General features: G+C 38.4%; 1 protein-coding gene across 1 annotated transcript; it reads left to right on the top strand.

The window, feature by feature from the left end:
* Positions 1-3,782: 3,782 nt before the first annotated feature.
* On the top strand, positions 3,783-16,367 carry LOC140231134 (iodotyrosine deiodinase-like). The gene is made up of 5 exons (XM_072311289.1): positions 3,783-4,053; positions 9,565-9,765; positions 11,137-11,357; positions 14,791-14,886; positions 16,185-16,367. The coding sequence occupies exons 1-5, from the start codon at positions 3,783-3,785 to the stop codon at positions 16,365-16,367; spliced, it is 972 nt and encodes a 323-aa protein (XP_072167390.1).
* The last annotated feature ends 10,776 nt before the right edge of the window (positions 16,368-27,143 follow it).

A 27,143-nucleotide genomic window follows, 5' to 3' on the forward strand; every position in this document is an offset into this window, starting at 1 on the left:
TTTGGAAGTTTTGGTGCCGCCATCTTTAACGGATTATCCGATTTTCCTCAAACTTTCACTGATGTGTACCACTGATATTGTTGCATTCACCCAATGAACATCTTTATTTGGGTTCCATTCCCCTCTTAGTGAGAAACGATAAATGAGAAGCGAGTACATTTTTGTAAACACTTTATAGTTGTCCGACATGGCTCGGCAATCGACATATTGTCAGCTTTTGATAGAAAAATAGAGACCGAGAAAAAATGTGTGCTTATGTGTTATTGTATGTGTGCATGTGTACGTGTGTGTGTGTATGTGTGTGTGTGTGTGTGTGTGTGTGTGTGTGTGTTTATGCGGGTTTGTCTGTTGTTGGGTTTTTTTTTTGTGTGTGTGTGACAGATGGGAGAGAGATTGGGTGGGGGAGTGGTGAGAGAGAGAAATGTAAGATGACGACATGGTTACCTGGCCTAAGATCGTGGGTGTTACGAATGAAACAGTTTCATGAAGACTTTAAGGAGTGGTTTTTTTTTTTCCTTTTCAATATTAATTTGCCAGTTTTTAGGTAACTCGAACTGCTCTGTTGATTGGCATTTTCTCTTTAAATTAGAGAGTTTCCCTATAATCCCAGTAATAAACCCAGTTTGCGGAACTCGAAATCCCAGTAATAATCCCAGTAATAAACCCAGTTTGCGGAGCCCGAAAAGCAGATTAATCCCGATAAACTGCGGAACTGCGGACCGTTACTTGGGCAAAGGAGGGCGCCATTGTCTTTAAAGACATAATTTACCATTTGCAGATGAAGCAAAAACCCAGCTTTAGTGCTCTAAAATATAGTTAAAAAATGTGAGTGAGGGATAGAAATAACCACTGTAAAAAATTTGAATCCGTATAATCGATGTTAAGTGTTGTTAAATACACTAAATGTGAACAATAGTTACAGTAAAAATGTTTCTAGACTAAACCGTCTACAGTAACGGTTTATTGAGAAAAACATTGATGTCTCCTTATATTTTAGGCTTTATTGCGAAAATGTTATATGGTAGGATGTTTTGTGATACAACAGACCTACACATATGCATCAAATGTGATATCTTGAACATTTTTGAAATCACTGCTCCCAAAGGTAAACTGGACCTTTAAGTAATTCAGAGCTCTTAAGGGCTAGGGAGCGATTGCCCAAATTGCTATAGCTAGCCTTAGCAACCTGTGCAATGCAAATGCATGTTGACTTGTGCTGACGTATTATGCCGTGATTATCACTTTCGTGGCCAAAACAATACGTATGTAAATACATGCATATAGTATTTTTTAAGAATTATTGCTTTACTTCTATACTTTTCCTCTATACGCCCACAAAAAAAAAGAAGCTTCCAAATCAATTTTGTTAATAAAATCATCTATCAGTCCCTGCTTACACTAATATGATTAACAAAATACGTTGTAATGCACCTTCGGTTAGACTGATCATTAGATTATAATACAAGTTGCAAATTTCCATACAATGCCTTCTGTTAATCACATGCATGTCATGATTATGTATAGCTAGGGAGAAATCTAGTAAATTTTGCTCTATTTCACGGCACCAAATCTTTTCATTTGTAATCAAGTAAACTTTTCACATTTAAAACAAAATTGCACTTATTAGAGAGTACATACGTTGATAGCGCCTACATTCATCCGATGGTTGTCTCAGGGTGAAAGTTTTGAAAGGTTCACACGCAAAAAACAAAACAAAACCCAAAACAACAACAAGTACTACTACTACTACTACTACTACTACTGCTACTACTACTACTACTACTACTACTAATAATAATAACAATAATATTAATGATAATAATGATAATAATATAATAGTAATAGTAATAATAATAATAATAATAATAATAATAATAATAATAATAATAATAATAATAATAATAATGATAATAATAATAATAATAATAATAACAATAATAATATAATAATAATAATAACTCTGCGGGAAAATTTTAGCATTGTGACTATCATGCAGTATTTTTTCCCATTTTTTTCCCATTTTTTTTTTTCAAAACGTATTTCGTTCCTTTACGGTTGTATTCTTTTTCAGTGTTCTAGCATTGCGTTTACCCTCTTGTCAACGACATTTGCTGTCTTTTTCACACATTTTCTACTGTCTTTTATAAGAAATTCATTTTGCGTCGAGTGATCACCAAATATTGCTAAACTAGAGATACCTCAGTTTTGTTTACGACTGACACACCAGTCTAAGTACATCCGATTATTCTTTTCTTCCATTCTGTCTGTTTGGCAGGTGTGACGTCATAGTAAACCAATTCGGAGATAGCTCATGTGCACATAGGTTCAATAACATTTTATTTCTCTGCAGTCAATTATACACTTCACTCGTTCACAAAGCAGCATAATGCATAGGCTGGCCTGAAGTAGCAAAAATCAGTCCAATCAATCCAACCATATTCAAGCTAAGAATGAATTTGCGTAAACCAGGTGACCAGAATGACCCATCAATTAACACTTGAGGTAAATATTCATTTCTATCATTTTGCATTGAATTTCTATTAATATTTCCAAGTGCCACTTATGCTGTCAGGTGGATGTGCTGGCAAGCACCACTAAATTATAAGAAATTAAAAAAAAATATAAAAAATATAAAACATATAGCAAAATCTGAATCTTTTAACTTATGCAAATAATGTTGAATTTTATCGAAACTTATTAATGCCTTTATTTTCAAATTACCTCCAACAAAATTGTACGCTATTCAGCTATTGCTCATATCAATGTCAGTGTTGTAGTTGTTTTTTATCATTATTAAGGATCAAAAGTGTTATGGACACTCGGCTGGGCACACAGTTATCGAACTACAGTATGTCGTTGGGTGATCAAACTGGATCTCATTCTCCCTATGCAAATTCGAGCTGAAAAAGACCGGCTTCAACATAATGTGAATACCTGAGATGCGAAAAATCTCTTTAGTTATCGAAAGTTTGATAAACATCTAAGTTGCAATATGCGTCTTCCTGAGAGAAAGTCTGTACACATTCGTCATTTATTCCTGTGCGGGAGAGCCAGATCTGTTAAGAAAATCAAGTAAAGACATTTTAGGGTGATATTTCATTTCATACAGACGCATAGACACATGCATTCATGCATACATACATACATACATACATACTCACACAGAAAAAAAATAGTTTAAAAATGTGTATCCACAAAAGTTTCCTATTTTCAGCAAACGGATTTCTTTTCAAGTGTGTTTATATCTTGTCCTTGTGCCCAGTATCTTCATTACTTTTACTTTTCAATTTCAACGTGCAAGTAGTACGTTGATGTAAACAAAGAAAAACAAACAAGCAAAACAAATCGTGTATTTTGCTTAGATGCGTGATGGCAATTTTCATTGAGAAACCTGTGAAACACAAGTTATATGTGTGTTTGTTCTTATGCTAATGTGGAGCAACTTGTTTCCCTTGATGTTTCAGTGAGTCTAAGATATTTACAAGTATATATTTTCTTCGGTCGATTGTATAATTCACCATGTCATTTAAAGCGGGGGGGGGGGGGAGAAAAAAACGTAAAAGTGATTACATTCAACTTGACTCAACACAGCTGAGCAGCTTTGGGCTTGAGCACGTGTGCAAATATTTCGCGAAAGCCTTATTCACTTCGTACCTTTTGAAGCGTTACCGCCGCAAAGGAACGGACACATTATACTGACTCGCGTAATATTTCACGTTCCCTCTTGCTACGCGGCGCCTTGTACACATTTGCAGAGTTTTTCGACTGCCTGCGCGATCGCCATGTTGGAGACCCATGCTCCTTTGCTGACCGAATTCTGGTCCCATATTCTTGCACTCGTCGTCGGTTTCGTTGTCGCTACATGCCTGAGTCGAACGGGCGATGCTAGGAGACGTAATGGCGACGATCGGGCGATGATTAACGGTTCAGCGAGGGCTGGGAAGCCCCTCACCGTTGACTCAATGACCAGGAACGACCACGACCTCGATCGGCTAATCAAAGATCAGGTCAAACGAGAATCATGCGAACCTGACGACGCAGACGATAATACAGGTAGTGTCTATGTAAAATCTTCGTGTCCGTATTGCTTGTATCTCTTTTCTTTACTCGAAGTTCATATACTTGTTGATTTTCGATAAGACGAATCTCCTAAGATATACATGTGTATACTTAGACCTGTTCGATTTGGTGTTGTTTTTCTATTCCAAATATCTCTGTTCATGTTGTTTTAATCATAGACCTAGAACTCTTTTTGGCTTATGGACTGTCATAGCAATGTACCTTGCTTATTGCATAAAGCATTGAATCATCTTTTCGTATTTTGGAAGTCTTCCAGCTATTGTCGACATAAAATTACAGTATTTTAAACCTATAGGCCTACGCGTGGCCTGCGTAGTCACGAGGTCGTTGCACATGTTGTAAAGAGACCGGTTTCACTGTGATGCCCCCCCCCCCCCAAAAAAAAAAAAAAAAAAAAAAAAAAGAGAGTGTATAATACCCTGAGCAGATGTCGTCCATGACAACCCGACAGAGGCTTGCCTGATGTAGCAGCAAATGTTCAACCAGACTAAGAGAACAGACCAGAGTACTACATATAGTATAACTGCATATTCATATCTTATGCATTCCCTCGTAAGAAAACACTGTACGATGGCAACTAGAAAGTTGCTTCCTGAGGCTTATGACTAAATTAAATGTAGGCCTATACAAAGTGCATTCAAAGTGTTGCAGTTCACTGGGTATGTGCAGGTGGTATCAATAGCCTGTGACCGCTTCATTCGAGGTAAACTTTACCCGTACATTTTGAAAACATTACTTAACCGGTGTATATTCGGGTATGTACAGTCTATAGTTGAAACGGAGGAGTACTGCGCAAGACTTTATGTCCTTCCCCTACCCCGCCCCCGTTATACCCACCACTTGCCAAATGGGTGTGAGTGCGTGTATTCCGGTGTAAGCTAACAAGTACAGCCAAATTAGTGGGGGAAGGGTAAATACTGTAGTCTTAGCGAGCACTGATACGGAGTATGATAATGTATACAGTACTGATATATCATCGTTTACAGTGGTTGAGCTTGAATGAATGGATATCCTTTAGATTTTGAATGGTGTAGTAACCTGTCCTGATTCTAAGAGATAACCATGTGATAAAAATATACTTACATAGGCGCATTTTAAACAAACACACACACACACACACACACACACACACACACACACACACACACACAAAGATAGATTGTAGGCCCATAAAAAGTATAGTTCACAAGCGGGCTAATTCACCATCGATTACGAACGTCTTACAAGGGTAAGGGTTTAGAAGGGTGCGTTTTCCTGTCTTCTCCAATAGGACTGTACAGATACTGTCTGACTGTGCTGGGAACTATCAAGGCTCGTTCGATGTCGTCACGTCTTTTGTGTGTTTACTTTCTTTCAAATTGATCGATTTTTGTCCATTCGCATACATTACACCCTCGCGTACGCAATAATGTAAACACACATCTGGGTAGCAGTGTGGAGTAGCAACGCACCTACAGTGTCATCAGGAGTGCAATCAACAAGTCGCACATCGTAAGTTCAGGTTTTGTCTCTGTTGACAATGTCAATAGTATTGACAATAGCTCTCTTCGCCAGAAGGTCGAGGTGTGAGACACGAGACAATCGATCACAACACTAGCGTATTCAATTCAAATACGCACATATTGTGATAAAGTTTATTCATGAGAATGAGAAAGTTTGCCCGGGGGTTGCCTACATGGACCGTTTCTGTAATTCATTTCAATTTATGGATATTTCCTTTCCTACAGCCTCGTAATGAAGCGCTTTATTCACCTGCTCCTTCCATTCAGTACCAAAGGCGGGAATCTGCTTAGTTGTTGCTAGGTAGGGCAAGCCTCCGGCAAGCTTTGTAACCCTGGTTAAAGACAACTCTTGTGAACAATTGCAAAGCATGCATAAAATTTGAATATATTACAGAAGCGGCTTATCAGCAACTACAATGCATACATGCATGTAAATTTGAATCCAGGTTTTCTTTGCTTGACTTTCAATTATTCAAGGCCGTTGCTGCTCTTTCTATAGTACATTGTACATCGTACATGTTGTACGACCCTTTTACATCTTGCAGTCACCCCAAACGTGCAGTGGTTGGATGATATGAATAAATTGTTTGCGTAGCAAAGCACATTCAGTGAACCCCCCAATCTTGTCAGTTGTGTCTCCTGCGCTTTACAAGAGTGAAGGTTTATCATTCGACCCCCGCCACCACCACCAACCCCACCACCACCAACCCTAGAAATACCGGTAGTTAATGGGAGTTCATGGAGACAGCACTTTTATGAAGTCGTATTGTCAATGCACAAAATAGCTTACCAAGAACTCGTTTACTACAAAGAGCCTCAGCTCCCATCGGAGCGACCCAGAGGTCCTGAATGCGTGTACTATACTGCGATATGGTGACGTTTAATTGCGTCAGCTACACAGGCCCTTACAATCAGAAAGTACTTGTAAAACACTCCAGAGTGCCAGGAGGGCTGTGCTTGTTATCGATGTTGCTGTTTTTAACTAAAGATCAATTTGCAATGTTTGATGCAATTAATTTTAATAAGGCCTTGTGACTTGTGGCACATTGAATTTGTTCAAGGCACAGTTTATAGTTATCGAGTCACGATACAGACGACCAGTCATGACACATCGTTTTTTTAGGAGTAGACCTTGCACTATCAATTTAAATAACAGAACCAGGATTCTGCACATGTGAGAGTCGTTATTCCCTGCATAATGTTATCTGTGAAGATCAAGAACTGTCGATATACACTGCAAATGTGAAATGACGCTACATTTCCGTTTATACATATTAATGATCGCACATGCTGAACAATAATTTTGCAGTTTACAACATATTTCAAAGACTTAAAGCATGAATATTATAGATAAATCAGGTAAAGGGATGTGGCCGTAATTAGGGTACAATAATTTCCTTTTGCAGTACATTCGGTGAACATGGGAAGCAATTATACTGTAAAATATGCAAAAATACAAAAAGATACAGTGTGGTTGGTTTACTCTTGTCAGCCCAAATTCGCCATGCAGAGTATACCGAGAGATCAAGTTAAACTTGAGAGTCAATTGTCATCCACAAAGATGAATTACACACTCTTGTACAACCAAAACTCAAATTAAAAGAATGGTCATTCCCTTTGTCGTTCCTTTGCCGTGCATTTAAGGCAATTTGAGTCGGGCATCATCTCGTATTGTCGAAATATGGGGCTGAATATTTTTGTTTCTTCATGCCATCAGTTTGACACAAAGAAAGCAATACATTGAATCTGTAAATACCATCAGTGATGATTTTTGCTCGATACGAAATGTTCTTTGCATGAACCAATGGCTATCTGTCTGCCTTTCCACTTGATTCCGCTCATCATAAGGTGTAAAATGCTGATGTTATCTTTAAAGGGGGAGGGTTAGGCCGATGACGGACCAGCGTATGAAGCAAAGTCCACAAAAAGTTGTCCAACATGGTCCAAAGATTGAGCGACGCCAAGATAAGCCATCTATACTACAGTTTGCGCATAGGTCTTTCTGGCTTTAAAAGACTAGAACTTGCTACCCTGTATAATGTTAAAATTGAATGGTGGTGATGTCTTTTTTTGCGTAGAAACACGAAAGGACACACAACTACACATGTATGAATACTTACGTTTATCTCCTCTGCACATTAACCATCATAGGAGCATCTCGTCATTAAGATTGTGTTAACGTACTTTGCGATAATGTAGTCCTGAAGTCCTAAGTTAATCTTCGGCGCGCTATGCGTTGACTCTTGTTACGGGTAAATGAGGTATGGAATTTCATTCAGGATTTAACACACACACACAAAAAAAAAGATCTACCCAGAAGTTACGGGCCATTAATTCTCATTTATTGCCAGACTCCAACGCAGTAAACATCACACTATAGGCGACAACCGAATAGCAACTTTTTGTCATAACGTGATTGCTATTCAAACAGTGCATATGATCAAAAATAGTATTCTTTGCGGTCCACACGTCAAGAGTTTCTATTCGACAGTTAAACAAGAACCTCTTCGCGCTCCATTCACCTCAGTGCACGTAGAGATAGCACTGATGGCATGAAGAAATATCTTTCTGAGGTCATCGAAAAGTTTATTCACTTGATAATCAAGAGCTTGGCAACGTTTGCCTATGTCAATAGCCCCAATCGATGGAGTAATAACCTTGTTCGGTGTTAAACTTTGCGCAGGGGGAGGGGGTTGGGTTATTTTTATACCAATAGGTTTGTGTTGGATTATAAATTCTCAGAGAAAAGCATCTGTAATATTTTGATTATTCATGTAATCCCTTTAAATTGTGCTTGCCAGTACTCCTATCTAACAGCAAGCCCGATATTTGGCAGTTATCATTTCTCTCTCTCTCTCTCTCTCTTTCAACAAAGTTTGTCGATGCATTTTTTTTTTTCAAGCAAAACAATGAAGTAGATGCTTCCCCAAGTGTTGATTTTGGCCACCTGGTCTACGCGTAGTTCATTCTTTGCTTGAACATGAATTCCGTAATATTCACGTCGGGCAAGCTTACGCTCAATGTTGTTTTAAAAACGAGAGGAGTGCCTAAGCAACTGAGTCAAAAAAAAAAAAAAAAGTTCATTTGTAACAATAAGCAGATAGCGAACTCCGAACTGGCTTATTGCATCAGGGTGAACTTTGGAAAATGTTGTTATTCTAATTTTAAGGCATTTGTCATTCAGTTATGAATATTTACGAAAAGCGTAAGACAAGCGTAACCTTTTGCCAAGGCCCTCTCGCTGTATGGTTGTTAGTGAATGGGGCGAATGAAGCGAGCTCTGCTGAGTTGGACTGTCGCGCTCGGCTGGGTTCGCTTCGCTCGCCCTTGACAAAAGGCTAAAGCAAGTGCGGAGCAGACGATAACTGTTGTTACCCTTCAGTCCATAAACTATTTTTACAAACCTACCCGCATGTCGCTGCACGCTTACGTAAGGATCAGTCACATTCTGGACGACTTCCAACTCTACAATCACAACTACTCTTAAACATTAATAAGTTTGGTTGTTTGTGCTTGTGCGCGCGTGTCTGTAGTAACAATAAAGTGCCGATCATCGGTGGCGCCGCGGTTTGCCGCAGCAAGACTAGTAATCTACCAAAGAGTGTATGCGGTACAAATGCCGATGGTAAAGTATAGCCAGCTCTAATTAACTGCGTTAATGTACAAATTGTACTAGCTATCCCTTGAAGGCATTTTAGAGTGACACTTAAAGTGCTGATAACAGTAGTTACGTTGCAATTGAGATTAAAAAGCCTGTTTGTACCATATAATTATTCATTATGACATCTTTCCGGAATAGGCAACCATTGATTTATATATTACAATATCAATATCTTTCCTTTTTCTGCTCTTGATGAAACTTTAACGTTTATTTCTTTTATTGCATTCTTCTACTCATTGTGATAACTGTGACAACACTTTGACAATACGTGTACAAGGAAACATAATTCGATTAAATAATATCATAATATGTATGTTGCAGAGGATGCGTTCCAACTGGACTGGGAGAACCGGGCGTCATCCGGGAGACACATCCCGTACTCTTTGGAGCGGTTCGCCGAGGAGGAAATGGTCCGGAGGTCTCAGGAGTTCTACCGCGAGATGAACCGGAGGCGGTCGGTCAGGTTCTTCTCGCAGGATCCCGTGCCCGAAGCGGTCGTCGAAAATCTCATCAGGACGGCGGGTTAGTTCCCAAGTAATCGATCGTCCGTGTCATCGGCCTGTCATGTTCGTCAGCATCGACACTTTGACATTCCTCAACTTCATCGTAGCTTTCGTCTGACCTCTTTTATAAAATGGGCTTTAGAATCTCTGCAATCTGATTGGTCAATTATCATGCCTTGATTTTTTACTGATCCACACTGAGCCATGCGTCTGGTAAATTTCGAATGCATGGCCATACGTCCGGTAAAATCCGAACGCATGGCTCAAACCTTGCAGACCTTTAGTGTTGTGGGTGTACTGGACGCACGATGGGGAGAAAAACAACAAATTAATTTTGTGAATTTACGGGCCTATTTTTTTTTAATAAAACGAATGATGCCCAGGCCTATTTCGTGAATCAGTGAGAATTGGATGCTGTCGTTTAACTTTCGTAACAGTCGAAAACCCACAAGCGCAGTGAGTACAATATTCTCACCGATCCAGTCTGTCCTGTGCATCATTAACGATGGTCACATTGATTCAGACTTTTGACCAGACGAGAAACACTTTGAAAATAAGATTTTTACGTTACTCTTTGCGAGCTCTTTAATCTATTCTTCCTTTACCACTCATCCACTTCGCCGGTGGATTATATTCTATCTATTTCTTTATTTCTTCTTCTTTTCATTCTCTTTCTTCCCCTCTTGTTATGATTACAACACTATAACAACCAATGAAAGTGTCCTATCATCATGATCATTATCGAAACTGTCATAATCATTCTTCTAAGAGTTGGTGTCACTATGGTATCAGTATTCGTTCCCAGAAATATGCATGTCCGTACCGACATGAAGACTGATAGTGCTTCAGCTGATTCATTATCTCATCTCTCTATTTGCCATGAAGCTCCTTGGTTCTACGAAGGAGCATTATCTTAACTATCATAATCATTCTCTGAAGCGTTTGTTTCACTTCTGATACTTATTGTAGTTTGCCCAATTTCCCCCAGAAGTCTATATGCTCGCCCGTTTTGTTGGTGCTTCAGCTAATTTATTCATTTCCGTAGTTGTCGTGAAGGTCCATTGTTTTAATATGAAGACAACAACTTGGTGCTGAAAAAGAAGCATAACGTCCGATGCGAGAGAATGATGAGGTTATCATGGTATTCAATATCTCTTCAATCCTGGTCAATATGTATCATGCATCCATCTGTTCACAGTATTAGAAAGTATATGTTTAGGGCGAAGAGAAATGTATAGGAACAGCTCCACTAGGTCGACACGAGGCAAACTGAAGCAGAACAACTTATTAGCATTTTCTTCAAATAGTGCAGATAACTACAATTTCGACACTTTGATACACTCAAATCTTCATCCGTTGTATCCAGTGAACCTTTTTCATATCATTATAGGAACGGGACCAAGCGGGGCACACACCGAGCCATGGACGTTCGTAGCAGTCAAGGACCCGGAAGTTAAAAGGCACATCCGGGAAATCATAGAAGCCGAGGAGAAGGTCAACTACGAAAAGAGGATGGGCAAGACGTGGGTGGACGACCTCAAGGCGGTGGGAACCACCTGGCGGAAACCCTACCTAGAGATGGCGCCCTACCTCATTATCGTCTTCAAACAGGTTGTTACATGATAGGAAAATGACAAACAGTCGTAGTACAGAACATTGTTATAATAGTATACCATTCTTTGTAAATAAACTAAAATGCATATCAATTAGTGATCACAATTATATCAATTCATTTATTCATCTCATTTTTGACAAAATAATACAACAGTATTGAATTTTACAATACTGCAAAAAGATAATCAATCATTTACATATCTGTGAAAATGAAAAAAGAGAACATGATTAAAGCCAAAAAGGCCTTGTAAAGTAAGTTCCCTTATGTACGAGTATGCACGAAATAACTGATTTTAAAGTACAAAGTGTAGACATGGACAGAAAACCAACAAACACAATTTAAACAAAACATAACAATACAAAACTTAAGACAAATGATATGATAAATTGACTATGTGTAATTTGCTAAAAGGTATATTTTCAGAAATTTCTTAAATGAAGACAGGCTTCTGCGTGAACAAATATCTCTAGAAATCGAATACCAGATTAATGGAAATTGGTGACATCTATTGAGTGCGTCACCAATATACGTTATCGATATGAATTATCATAGTACGCTTTATTTACGTTATTTCCTTCTCACCATTAGGCCAAGTAAAAAAAGAAACCAGTTTCTCGTCCTCGCGCGCATCGATTTTGGCCGCCGCATCGATTTTTTTACTATTTACTATTTTCAAAATGGCGCTGAAAATACCAAGAAATTCATAATTCTCGTCCCAGCCCGCTCCCCGCCCGCATCGATTTTCAGTTGCCGCATCGACTTTTTTGATATTTACTATTTTTTCGGCCGTGTCTGTAACTTGCTAGCTGTCCAAATCGGCTCCCCAGGCCATCGCACGCATGAACACATTCGAATGTGTAGAGGCCCGTATACACTCTGCTCCAAAACGTTGCACCTGACGGCAATGTATTTTGGAGAGAAAATGAATGCGCTTTTCCAGCAAATGTGGAATTATAAAATGGGTGTATCTACAAAATAAATAACTTTTCCACGGATTCTGGTTTGTATCGTATTTCTGCGGGATACTTTTCTTTACGACGTAAATTCACTGACCACTACATCTGTAGTGTGGTATACAGGGCAGGGGAAGCTCGGTATATAAAACGAACACTGCTATAACGAGATATCGGTTATTACGAGGAAATTTTTCCGGTCCCAAATTTCCCTCCAAACAAGTTCATGTAAAATGCTACTCTTATAGCGAGATCGGCTATAACGAAATAACTGCTATAACGAGATAAATTTTGTGATTTCCAAACAAAGAAAAACATAGCCAATTAAACCTGATATATATATAGCGAGGTAAAACAAAATGTCGTCGGGTAAAGCTTAACTTCGCCTGTGCTATCACGGTCCGAGATTGTAAAGCTCGATGCGCCAAAAACTGTCTTGTACACACACATTTTCTTCATGACAGTTCACTCTACAGCTAGCACCGGATGTTGTACGTGTACGTGTGTGTGTGTGTGTGTGTGTGTGCGCACTGATACATGCAGAAAATGTGGTGGGACGGCCGTATACATGACATCATCATGACGTTTAGCAAGTGTGAGGCAATCTGATGCTGTGATTGGCTTTCTACGTAGGGAATTCCCAATCTACACACACACATGCAGTCATAATGTACATACAGAATGTGTCAAACACACACACACAGCATTGTGCGGACCACATTATTCAAGCTTTCCACACACAACACCCATACCATAACCACATACCAATCCACAGACGATCTTCACACAATCGCAAGCTATGTAGATTTACAAATTCAAACATGTATTCTACAATTGATAAGAAAAACATTCTTGATATCGGATTTCATTGGCGAAAAAAACATCTCCTTACCCATAAAGGTGAGTAATTACCTCACACACAGCAAGTTATCAGTATTGATTGAAAGATGATGGGTAGTCCCACGTGTGCAAATTAATGTCTTTATGTTATGCCTTCTTTTATGTCTACTGATATAACGAGATATCGGCTATAACGAGGAACACGACTCGGTCCCGACCATCTCGTTATATCGAGTTTCCACTTGTACAATCATCATCCAAATGATGAGTGATTATCAAATGTCTTTTTAGAACATGAAGAAACATCTTTGTTTAATGCTATAATGCCGTAAATCGTATCATTTTGACATCCATCTGCAATTGTACAAGCCAGTTTCCAGTTGAATGTGCTACAATTGTACTGTGAAGAAATGCATATACATACACTGTACCAGCTGTGTGGACACAAAATGTCACAAACACAATAATAAATAAAGCAGTGTTTTGAATATCATGGAATTTATTTCAGTCGTACATTTGTTGAAAGACATGTTTTATACCTGTTTCAATTAATAGCACAATACATCAGAATTGCAAGTACACTGGTATCAGAAATGCCATTACAACACTAAATACCAGTATTAAGATGGTCATTTTCCCTTGACATCTGTAATGGAAAGAAAAAGCAAATGTATTTCTGCATGCATGAAGTTTCATTTCAAGTATGGTACATATATCTATTTGTTTGAAAATGTTTGAGAGTGCAGGCAAGACATACACTTGGGACCTGGTCTCTCATAACACAGCTACCACTTAACAGAGTGATATTTCATTTCATAAATTGGATATAGAAAATAGTAAAGCCCTCTCTCGTTACTTTTCTCAGAATTACCGGACGAGAAACACATATTACTTTCATTTTGACAATCCTCGAAAAAATAGTAAGATATCAAATAGTAAGGACCTCCCTCATCGCCTTGCTCAAAAAACCCGGACGAGAAACTACTTTCTTTTTTTACTTGGCTTTAAGTTTGTCATTTTGAATGGAGAAAATGTTTCTTTAACGCAGTGGGACAGGACAGTGAAAATACCATCATAGCTTGAGCTACAGAACCTCTCGGCAGTGTCCTCCTTTTAAATGATGCGAAGACCTTCCATCTTCCCCCAAGACTCTCGTTATGACATTCATTTTGACAGGACTTAATGATTGAACAGAGAACTTAGAACTTAGCAGAAGTGTGCATTGCGCCATCTATTGAAAAGGTTGAGACAGTTTCTGTGACTCGAGGTTGTCGAGCGATCACTGAGATGTAAAATTTATCTTGATATCGCAAGACAAAACGGCTGACGTCTTGCAATGATTTCATTAATCATTGTATTTGAGAACTCACATCGTTATCATTAGTATCATTATCAATATTATTGATATTTAATTCATTATTATTATTATCATTATTGTTGTTATTATTATTATTTTCATCATCATTATTAGCATTAATATTACCATCAACACTATTATTATCATTATTTCGATTATCTTAACAGTTACTATAATTGCTATTGTCATCATTATAATCATTGTACTCGATATCATTAAGATTACCATCCCCTAAACCTCTTCAAAAACATCCCTACCTATCTTTTGTATTACTTCCAGACGTATGGTCAGCGGCCTGACGGTAGGAGACAGACGCACTATTACCACGAGATAAGCACATCAATCTCTGTAGGTCTTCTCCTGGCAGCTATACAGGTACGTACTTGTTCCTCTTGCTCTACCTGTATTTCATATCCGCAATATACAATATGATATATATATATATGTATATATATATATATATATATATATATATATATATATACATAATATAGTGAACACTTTGAGCAAAGAACTTGGGTTTTCATCGGGATTCGAACCCGAGACCTCCGGATTACTAGACCGGTGCTCTACCGACTGAGCTATTGAAAGCCCTAGATCGGTGTTCGTCCCAAACCCCTCGTGTGGTCAGAAGCTATAGTGTGTGTATGTGTGCCACACACATTAACCTGACGTAAAGCTAGCATATATATATATATATATATATATATATATATATATGATTGAAAAGTGCTCGATGCTGTAAAGCATATATATATATATATATATATATATATATATACACATACTGTATACGTATATTTATGATTGTGACAATGAAGACAATCATAATATGTCGCATGATGCTAGCTGGGTAGTAGGAGCTTTCGCATCCTCGGCTTTATTGTCTATTTATACAATCATGGATGGAATAAAAGTCTTCAGCAATAATAGTCATGTCTTTTTTTGGCAACTTTACCAACTGGCCTTTTGAGTTACCATGGCAACTCTAATATTAATTTGTTTAATTGTATTCAGATTTTTAAATATTCTAAACCTGGGAAAAATGAACATGTTGTAACATGATTGTGACTTGAATGAATGGGGATTTAGTGACAAAAGCAAATTAGAAAATTTGCTTAAATAATGTAACGTTATACTAGCCACGAAATTGCCCATTTTCATTATTATTGTCATTACTATTGTCATCATCGTCAATATTATCACAATGAATCATTATCATAATGATGATTTTTGTTATCATTGTCATGAATGCCAATAGAATTCTTACTAATGTTATCAGGGCATGTATTTCATAACAATTGAAATAAAAAAAAAAATCGGACAGTCCGCAAATCATGCTCTGAGCAATGTTTTGTGCATTGGTCATTCCTGTCGAGGAAACGAGAAACTGGTGGCAATTTTTTGGTGTGTTTTCCAAATTTTCAGAAAATGTGCAGGTTTTGTTTCTGTCGAGTTTCAGATATGACTTCATATAACTTTTTACATAATTTGTATGTGGAATAAATTACGTCTTGATTTGAAGTTTGAGACACGAGATGAAAAGAAAAAGCACCTCGGCCCGCGGTTTAAAACAAGTGAAGTCTATATAACTTTACATGCACAATGTTTGTATTATGATGCCTCCTGTCACCTCCCCCCCCCCCCCCACCACCACCACCACCACCTCGTAGAACGCCGGTCTCGTTACTCTCACGAGCACGCCGATGAACGCAGGACCGAAGCTCCGAACCCTACTGGACCGTCCAGCCAACGAGAAGGTGCTGCTTCTTCTGCCGCTAGGTTTCCCGGCCGACGACGCCACCGTCCCGGACTTCAAGCGGAAGCCGCTAGACCAAATACTCATGGTCAAATAGACCGACCAAACTTTGATACACTATGTTACTCTGACGATAGTGATGTACTGTATATACATATTTTAGCTCGTCTACTGCTCGAGTTAAAGAAAAGCACATTATGTACGTGTGTGTGTGTGTGTGTGTTTGTGTTTCATGTGATTTAGGTGGTATAGTAACTTTGGCTTTGGAAACACTGAAATGTCCATAGCAAGATCGACGGCTTTAGATCACCCCCCCCCCCCCCCATCTCCCCGCCTAGGGACTGAAAATAACTGTCTTGCCTTGCATTGCCTATAAAAGCACTTCGGGACATGTGCGCTGCTGCTGGCGGACTTGAACGACGTACCTCTTGATTGAAGGTCTATTGGCCTGTCCACTAAACCACAACGACTTTTCAGTAGCTGAAACTGTGAGGATGGTACATTTACTTCAGTCGAGATCGAGCTTAATCAGGGTTTGGTGATAAAAATGTATCGAATTCTGCCACAAGTTGTTGATAAAATTGAGTCGGACAGGATATCAATTGTGCGTTGAAGTTAACGCTTTCACGAAAGGATTTAGAAATCCAATGTCTGTATAGTTTAATGTGTAACAAGGTGTAAATGTTAACTCTCTTTATAGCAAGAAGTAAGAACGTAAAAAGTAATGATTTTTATTCATGAGCTTCGATGTATGTGTTACTAGGTTAATAGGATTAAAACGATATGTTTTTTTTTAAGCGCTGTTTAACATGTTTAAACTGAGTTGATTGTAATTAATCTGGTATATATTGTTAAAAACATGGTGAAAGTCTTTGACCGCCAGTATTGTGACAGCACTTGGTCAATTCATCACTTGCTTCCATATGTTACTATGCCATCGAAAATTGAGATCAACATGCAGGGTTCATGGCGTTATGTAACGGGATCCGTCTACATGCAGTCATTAATCAGAGTCCGCCATGCCGCATCATGTGACCCTTAGGGATGGTCACGTGTTTGCGTCGAGCTTCTTCCACTTTCCAACCTTGTTTGAGTTAAAAGTTTTGGGTAAAGAGAAACCCGTTCTCGCAGTTTTACACTGTTCCATTTCATTGCGATTCGAATGTAAACCTGGTTGAATATGATACTCTATCAATTCGATTCTGATGTGAGAAGGGATTCTACAGCTGTAATTATCGAAATATTTTCAGAATTTACATTAACAAAGAACAGATTTCATTAATCAGAAGTAATCGTTCAAGATAATTTCTGTGCTAGCGTAAGAACATTATTTTCGTAATCCCTCAAAAAATGTTGTCGTTTAATGTGAAATTGATAAAGGCTATATACAAGTCTGGATCATCTCTGATTGGGATAGGCATGAAGATAGAGCCCGTGTAGGGGATAATTGTAGCCCCGTCAAAAGACGAATGATCGTTACTGTTTTGTGTTCTTGCTTGTAAAACTAACCACTGTAAGCACAATCAAATTGTATCGTTTACGAATAAGTAGATATCTTTATTTGAATATTCGGCTGAAAGAATTATCCTTGTAATAAAGTGTATTACCGGTATTAGTAACATCTGACTGACCATGTGTGCTTATCAAACGTGCATGAAATAAGGTTCCAAAAGCTGCCGAACGGTGCAGAAACAAAACCGTGCTTGCAGTTCGTAATAAATTTGTGTTGCTTAGAATACAAATAACTCATGCCATACTTCATTGTCCTTAGCAGTGATTCTTTTTTTTTTAATTACACAGGATATGATGTATATCCTTCTCCTATTTAAAGGATGTGGAGTTTTACGAACGCAAGATAATAATAAAAATTCATGCGAGATGTGTTAACAGAAAATGACTTGAGTTGTGTGACTTCAGGCTGTGTGGAGTTTGAATGAAATGATAAATATGAAGTCCTGTGGAAAGCAGTTGTCTTGTATAATTATGTGAGGATGAATTTATTTGGTTATATTTCTGTATTTTTCAACATTTCACAACAAAATAACATCATTGGTAATTCTTTATCAACATAACGGACAACAGAGCACAATGTTCACAAAACTTGCTTATTTGTTATCAAGTAAGACCAATCAATGTCAAATAAACGAATATTGACGAAGGGAAAAATGCAGCAGACCGCACATCGTAAGCCTATATGCTTAAAATGATGGTGGCTTTGGGAATGGAGTATTGAAGAGAGGGGAAAAAAGAAAACAAAGTGGAAAATATTATGTGGGTAATTGTGCAAAGTGCATAATGCAGGGTCTGAATGTGCCTGCATGGGCCCCTTAGTGGTACTTAACTCTTCAAAAATTTTGTATTATTATTATTTTGTTAAATCTATACTGATTAGAAATAACATTTTGAGTATAATCACTGAAAGAGAATGAAATATTTTGTATCCAAATTCTTATGTCATAAATAATTATTATTAATCTATACTATGTATAGGCCTATATAATATTTAGACAGTGGATATTTGTTAGTAATTGCCCTGACAGAGTGTTCATTGAAGAAGGAACACTCATTTAACTGTAGGTTTAATTCTCAATAAGAATATTCCATCGTTAGATATTTCCAAATCTCATCACAATCCAACATTTCTTCTTGAAAAGAAGTAAAACATACACATATTTCCGTCTTTTTTTTTTTTTTTTTTACTCCTCGTGCCACAACAGATGAGGACATGGCATGATTATTTCATTTCAGTTCAGTGAATATGCTAAACAGCAAAACACTTTAAATGTGTAAACTTAAATAATACATCATTATGATACACACAGGATGGGATGACATGAATCCAGAGTGGTAAAACGACTATATATTATATAGCCTATGCACATTATGTAGGCTGGTGTGTCAAGTAAACTGCCAGACTGCACGTCAGTGGAAGGTGTGGAGGTTTGAGAATACTCCCCCAGCTTTCCGGTAGGGTGTCTCATCCCGTGTCCGCTGGACAACTATGTCCTGCAGACTTCGGGGTTTTGTTTTGTTTTGTTTCGTTTTTTTCCGAGATTACAACTAGTGTGTAGTGGTACGGAATATAGTGGTCAGCAAGAAGAACGTTTCCCTATAGGTAGAATGAAGTTTAAAGAGTACAGTTGGAACATACCTTCAAAGAGACACTCGGATTTTATTATAAGGCAGTTCGCGGTTCCACTTTGCGCATGAGCAGAAAAAAGGTCACTAATTTGTACCATGCAGCAGGCAATGGCAGGCGTGATTGTTTTTAAATTTACAAAAGATAAGCATCTATGATACGATGATTCATGACAGTAATAAATGGTGCTTGTCAGCGAATCCACCTGACAACAAGCCTGATATTTGGCAATATAAAGAAAGAAAAGTTTATTAATACAATCAATGCAAAGGATGCTTCTCCTAGTGTTATTGACGAACCATTCTGGTAACCTGGTTTACACAAGTTCAATTTGCGTTTGAGCGTGATTGATAAAAAAATTCATACATTGTTAAGTCGGGCAAGCTTATACATGGTTTGAAAACGAGTGAAGTACCTAACCAACTGAGAAAAAACAAAAAGAAAGGTCAAATAGGTTTTGTACAAACATGAGCAAACTCCGAACTGGCATAGTCCTCATCTTGGCCTTACTTAATATGACTAACTGGTCTTTCCGGACCGATCAATATCACTCAATCTAACATGTTCTTCGCAGCAACGTATGGTTATAACAACATCCACTACACAAACGTTAATCGAAACTTTTATAGTATTGCGGGAGATTGAATGTGCAAACTCATCGAAAAGTGAAATTCAATTCAATAGTTGTTGCTAATAATATGTGCCGTTGACGTCTACTCTATGAAAGCAATATTGCAAGAGATGAAATTCGAGTGGCTCATCCTTCCACCTAGCAGGGCCTGCCCAGTCTGAGGGGGTGGGGGTGGGGTGGGGGTATGATTCTTGGTTGTCAAAACAACATGACAGACTCAAATTATTCAATTTTCTTATTCGTATCGCAACATTTTGTAAGCGCTAACACCATTATTCATCAGCTCCCTCTATTCGACTTGGGTCGGGCTATTCGAGAGCGGGACACATCGGCGCCTGTTTCTACAAAGCCAGCTTAATAATCGTCAGGAAATCTTTTCACTTTTGCACATCCTTCCCCCCCCCCCCAAAAAAAAAGAGTATCAATGAGTCTTTTTGATGTACATGTTCTGAGAGAGATAGGGGAAAGGAGGGAGAGAAAAAGTAAAGAAAAGTACCAGGTAATTCTTAAATGGGTAAATTGCAAAGATAATTCATCAAATCCAACCCCCCCCCCCCGAAAAATAAATAAAATACATTGAATAGTTTAGTTTTCTTAGTATGTTTTTTTTTTTTTAATGATGAGAAAGCGCTGGAGGAAAGAACCATCGAAGGACTTTCACACCTTGCAGTCATTGATAGGGAATGGATAGCTGAATTAATGCCTGCATTGCTGCACCATCTTGACTGGTTCGGAACCATGCAGGAGCGTGAAAGGGGGTGTGGGATCACCCCCGAGGGTAAAGGCAACAACAGTCAGAGCTATGTGGTTCTTAACGTTCTTCGATATAGGTGGGGCTATTTGGATCTCATTTCGTTTCCTCTGATGTCAAAGAGATACAATTAATCTATGTATACCCAGTCCTGACAGTTTTTTTTTTTTTATATCCCTCATAAGTTCCCTTTTCCAGGCAATCTTCTGCATTATGTATGGCTCAAAGACTTAATCTGAAATTAAGCAGATGCCTGTAACGGAGCGAGTCTCTTTTCATTCCTGTTCCTCCTCTTTCTTCATCTTCTTCTTATTCTTTAGAATCCTAATAGGAGACGTTCGTTTCGTCTGGCAGTTTGACGAGTTGACAATAAAATAAATGATAGCTAGAATGGCATCACGTATTATAGACCAACAGGCTCTGATCGGTTTTAATTCCTTGAGCGACCGCTGTCACAATGTTATTTACATTGTATCACTTTCCCTCTAATGACTCTGTCTGTTAGCGTCTCCAAGTTTCACGCCTCTCCGTCCACAATTCTGATGGAAGTCGGTTATAAAACTGTAGATGGAATCTTCTGCCCACCTTGCTGTCAACCAGTTTAGATATGTGGCTTTTTTTTGTATCATTGATGAGAAAGAAAGTGGAATTGCCGAGTTCGTTTTTATCCGGCGACTTTAATGACACCAAATTACCGGTTGACAAGAGGGATGGCCAAAAAACAACGATTATCCTTTCTCCCCATTTTGCCTGTGGTTAGCTAACCAGATAATAACTGGAGCCAAATGAAGACCCCACACCGAAGTTTTGCTCATCACAATGGCGTAGGTCAGAGGATATTGACAGGTGAAATGGGGAGTTAAGATTGACATCGCGCGAGCCTTAACTCCGGGGGCCCCAGGAGGAACCGATGACAAAGGGCCGGTCGAAGGAGATAGCATCATTCTTTAACGGCATCACCTTCCAATTGCCCTGCCCCCAAATGATTGTGCCGTCTCCGCTTTCTAATTCCTTCCTGGCCTTTCTCCCTCCTACGATTTTCCGTTTTCTATAGGAGACTAAACATAGTTGATTTCTTACTCCTCCCCTCAAAACCAAAGCCAAGCCTTTGCTCGAAGCTGCAAATCGATTACGTATTGTTAAATCCGAACGGTGAGGTGTATTTAAGCGAGGTCCAGGTAGCTGCATCAATGGTCCGGGTTCGGAAGGTGAATGGGCGTGGGCAGAAAAAAGAAAGAACTGTGGCATAAGGTATCGTTTGGTTATTAGCGCAGTGGCTGGATCGTATTCAGGGTCTTATGATTCGAGTATAGGCCAGGCATTATCTGTGAATTTACACACAGCGAGAGGCCCATTCAACATCCTACGTCCATCACTCCAGCTTTAATTAGCTCTTGCGCTAAATTGCGGGGGATAAAATTTGTCCATTTACAGCCCCGGCAGCCTGCCAGCTTGTAGCTAGATGAAAAGTGTTTCTTTTGAGGAGAGCGTCTCCAGCGACAGTCACAGATTACGTTTGAGTGACGGGTGTGATGTCTGCCCGAGTCTATAGGAACCTAGCAGTCCATCCCCAAACATAATTGCAAGACGCTTTCCGAAATTCCCAGATATGTGGACATTTTGAAGCAAATTACGGAAATGCCTGTGATGGGCAAAAGCGGACTCTTACAGAATCAACGAACTTTGACCCGGTCCGAAATATTAAGCCAATGAAAACAACGCCAACAAGAAACGAACTGACAATCTTTACAGATTTGGTGTCGGAATACTTTTGTTTACCCAGTCAATATGTAAGATGTGAGCAGTTTGATAGTCACCAACAAAAAAGAAAAACAAAACAGTGTCTAATTGCTACGTCAGGTAATCAGAGGATAATCAAAAGTGATCAAATATTTTGTGAAAAATTTGTGAAAATATGATAAAATTTGAGATAAAAACTAAAAAATTTGGTATCCACCCCATGATACATAGTGTCGGATGGTTAAATACTTTGTCTATAACAAGGCAAAGAATCGAGAATCGGGAATAGAGAAAATTATTCATGTGGTGAGATCGAAGGAAAATGAAGAGACTGAGAGAAAGACAGGGACAAATTATTCATTAGTTCGAGTCACATGTATAAACTTTAGGTCAATTAGAATTAATGATTTCCTATAAATACTGTACAATTGGAAGTGTGCGGCGTTATAATCACAAATGTGCTAACAAGAAAATCTGCAAAAAAATCCGAGAATTGAAACTACGGTCAGCTCTAGTATCGTAACTTTTTCAAGAAAAGTTGAAAAACGGAGACGGTCAGCGCGAAGTGTACAGAAATCGTTTTGTTCATAGCCACCATACAAAAACATAGCTCTCTCTTAAATGACAAACCCAGTTTGAACTGCGTGGAAAAAGTTATCTTTGAAGAGGTTAGTCTCAATCTATGTAATTCATATAAATTCTGAAACTATTTCGTTCTCTTAGATCAGGAATTTGTAAATAATTCATATCAATGATGAGACTGGACCAATCAAGACAAGGCAGCAGGAAGACTTGCACTCTTCAGTGAGGAATTCATTCAGTACAATTTGTACAACCGTATCATATCTCAAGGCCAGCGCAAAGAGACCGTAATTCGTACTTCCAAGTACACTCAAACATCTAAAAGTCCAATGTTAAAAGAGAAAACACACGTAGTACTAGTACACAAACAAACAAACATTGATGCTTGTTCAATGTAGTATGTTCTTCTGACTTCGAACAGTGTCGAATCTATCGTTGATTTCTCTCTCTCTAAAAAAAAAAAAAAACAGCTTTCATTGAAACTGCAGAATATCAAACAAGTCTATTGGAAACGCCTTTAAAAAACTGCCTTAAGGTGATGTCACACTCAGAAATCAGAATCGATCTTGGTACCTATCTGTACGCTGGCATATCTGCATTTCTGCATTTAATTTCGCAGCAAGTAGCTGCATGTGGTCCTAATTGTTACAGGATATCGATGAAGACGTCTGTCAATTTGTAATGTTGCCACGCCTGAAACAAAAGTTCTGATTGGAGCGTTGCCGAAGTAAAGCAACCAACATCCATGTACATACGTCCGCCAATACTCTTCGTGAGACAGTCGTTCTAGGTGCATGTGAAATCACAGGTCATGTGATTCAGCGACACCACGTCGAAGGTATAATTTTATGCATATTTTAATGGGGCGGTTTGTAGCATGACTGTGATGAAGTGTCAAAAATAGTGATCCTTTAAACACAAATAAAATAATAGTCTTTTTCACATGGCTTCTCGAAAAAAGACAACCAACAACTGTACCCTTTTTCAGCCAAGCATTGGTTCTTGTCCTATAGTAAGTTACATCGTGTAATACGAGTTGATCATATTGTAATTTTGACTTTTTTTTTAAGACTTTGACCTCTGTCACGGAATCATTCAGATAGAGCGTGTGTCTGTATAGCAGAGGTAGACGGACAGCATAAAAAAGTGGATATTTTTTTGTAGTATTTTCACTTAGTCGTTTAGGCGAAGAAGTGGGTCCCTCTGTGTGAAGTGATGGTTGTGGTAGCACTGCGATACACATTCACACACGTCATGTCACACACATACACACGTAAACGAACGTAAACACACATACAGACACACACAGAGATACCCTCCGCACATGCACATCCACGCACATACGGACATGCCAAATTAATAGAGACTTGGCAAAATAATGTGATCGTTTCGAGTTCCACTTATACATGTAATTGAGGTGATTACTGTATACTGTACTAGTATACATACAAACATGCACAGCTCCATCGTGTGCTCAAATAGTCCCCGCCGTCAGCTTATGTCCATTCGGACACACATAAATTATGAAAACCTGTAAGAGATTGATAAAGTTGTAACATTTTCTTTTTGTTCTGTTCCGAAAGAAAAGATATGGAACTTGCGTGTAGAAAAAAAAATTTGCTCATCACATACTGCCGTTGAAGCCGAGAATGCAATGGTACCAAATCGGTAGGGCTTTCTTATCGTCACTGTACTGACCCTACAGACACTGATCACATCTGTATAACACACGTAACGGTCACTCAATTTTTATTTTTCATCTTTTTGTGATTTTTTTTTCATCGCAATGATAAGCCTGGAGGAACGTTTTTATGAACTGTGCAGCATTGATAGTATTTCCTTTATTTTCATGTAAATTAATGCCTTTGAGAGAAATCTTGCACACTGAACCATGTGAAGGTGATGAAGGAGAGATGAAGGAGAGATGAGTAAAGGAAAAATGTTGCTGGTTAGAAATGTATGATTTATCCCAAAGACTTATGATAATTCACTCGTCGTTACATACATATATATATATATATATATATATATATATATATATATATATATATATATATATATATATACATCATATATATATATACATGTATATATATATATGTATATATATATATATATATATATATATATATATATATATATATATATATAGTTGAGACAATGTAGATAACAGAAGATGTCGCATGAATGTCTTCTGTTATCTACATTGTCTCAACTATAATTTCATTTAAGATGACAGAGGCGTACGGTAGGAATATCAGCATCATCACACTATCTATCTATATATATATATATATATATATATATATATATATATATATATATATGTAACGCCCGTGTTTCGTTGCAAGCGCGACAGCTAACAGCGCACTTGCTTTCCTGTGTGTATAGTCGTAGCCTGCTTGTGGGTAAGGGGACGCAGGGGGCGTTCACTCAACAAAAAGAAGAAGAAGGGGGGGGGGGGGTGACGATGCAAGAACGGGTCCCTAACCTCGCGAGATATGACACCTGTATAGAGAGCAGGGGGAGAACACATCTGGCTTGATCAACACAGTTCTGCAAAGTCTTTATTCACATTCAACATGATACATAATACTTTCAATTTACAAAAACGCAACAATCACAAGTTTCCCCATACACTATGTACACTGACATATTACATACAACACATTATCCAAACTACCCCTTAGTACTATTAACTACATGTTACTCTATCACCAGATGTCCTATTACATTTACTATTTCTCATTAACTCAAACTTCATTTCTGTACACATTGGCTTAACTTATCTCTATATATATACATTACATACACGCTCTCAACTACACTCAACAGAATACTGTACATTGGTAAAAGCCCCGATGCAGAGCCCTGCCATGGATTAAGCACTTTGTAAACTCACAAACTAAAATAAAAGCTAAGGCGAGAAGACGCTGGGCTCCCCAGCGTTTAAAAAGCCAACAAAGTATACAAAAGAAACTTTAACCAGCGTGGGCACTGTGCATGTACTACAAAAAGTTAGCTCCTCTTTTCGCCTCTTCCAGGCCTAGAGAGAAAAGGAGATGGGGAGGGACTTCTCCCATTAAGACCTTGAAACAAAAGAGCTACCAGCACATCTTTCCGGCCTCCACATAAGTAAAGAAACTTGACAATGGCCCTCCGCCGTAGTGCGGTCTTAAAAAGCCGTGGTCAGCCGGCATAGTCTACTCGTGCAGACCCCATTTATCTATCGTACTATAACATACGAATGCACACCCTGTCCACTGCCTTGTGTACAAAACTTACTTTAACAATACAAGCGGGCCTAAGCAGGAAAACTAGCGTCCTTCTCTACATGAAATCAACTACCTCTTCTATATGCTAGTGACTAACACTGGGCGCAGGTAACACATACACGCACACACACACGCACACACACACACACACACACACACACACACACACAAACTAATGCCACCCTCTACATAACATGATATAGTACACTAAGAAAAGCCATGAGTTCCTTCACATGCAACGTATTTTCTGGATTAAACGAAAAGCTATACATTCTATACAGCAGTATGGGGCACGTTCCCACATACATATACGCCTACTTAGATTTTAACACTATATATACATTGAATACTGCGAAGGGCATATCTAATAAAATATCCACCGGCATATTAATAAATTAATTTGTCGATAATATGACAGCATTTCCACAGTCGCTAACGCCTAACTTAGCAATACATAATTACTTCCACAGTATCTTGCAACTGAGCCAGTTACCAAATGCACATCGCTTAAAGACAACTACAGATCACTCCTCAACTCCTTGAATATATCAAGTCTGTATAGAAAGCTGAGAATAATGTATATATCTCATTGGTTGTTTTCAACAACTGGAATAAACTACTATTGCAGGGCGGCGACCAAACGTTAACTGATGAGTAAAATCATAACTTCATATGTTATGAATTAATATAACGGATTCTCAACCATATCTATGATTTGGAAATCCTGTGATTATGAAATAAAAACACACATGATT

Source organism: Diadema setosum, chromosome 1 (genome assembly GCF_964275005.1).
Source record: "Diadema setosum chromosome 1, eeDiaSeto1, whole genome shotgun sequence".
In the NCBI taxonomy this organism is placed as follows: Eukaryota; Metazoa; Echinodermata; class Echinoidea; order Diadematoida; family Diadematidae; genus Diadema; species Diadema setosum.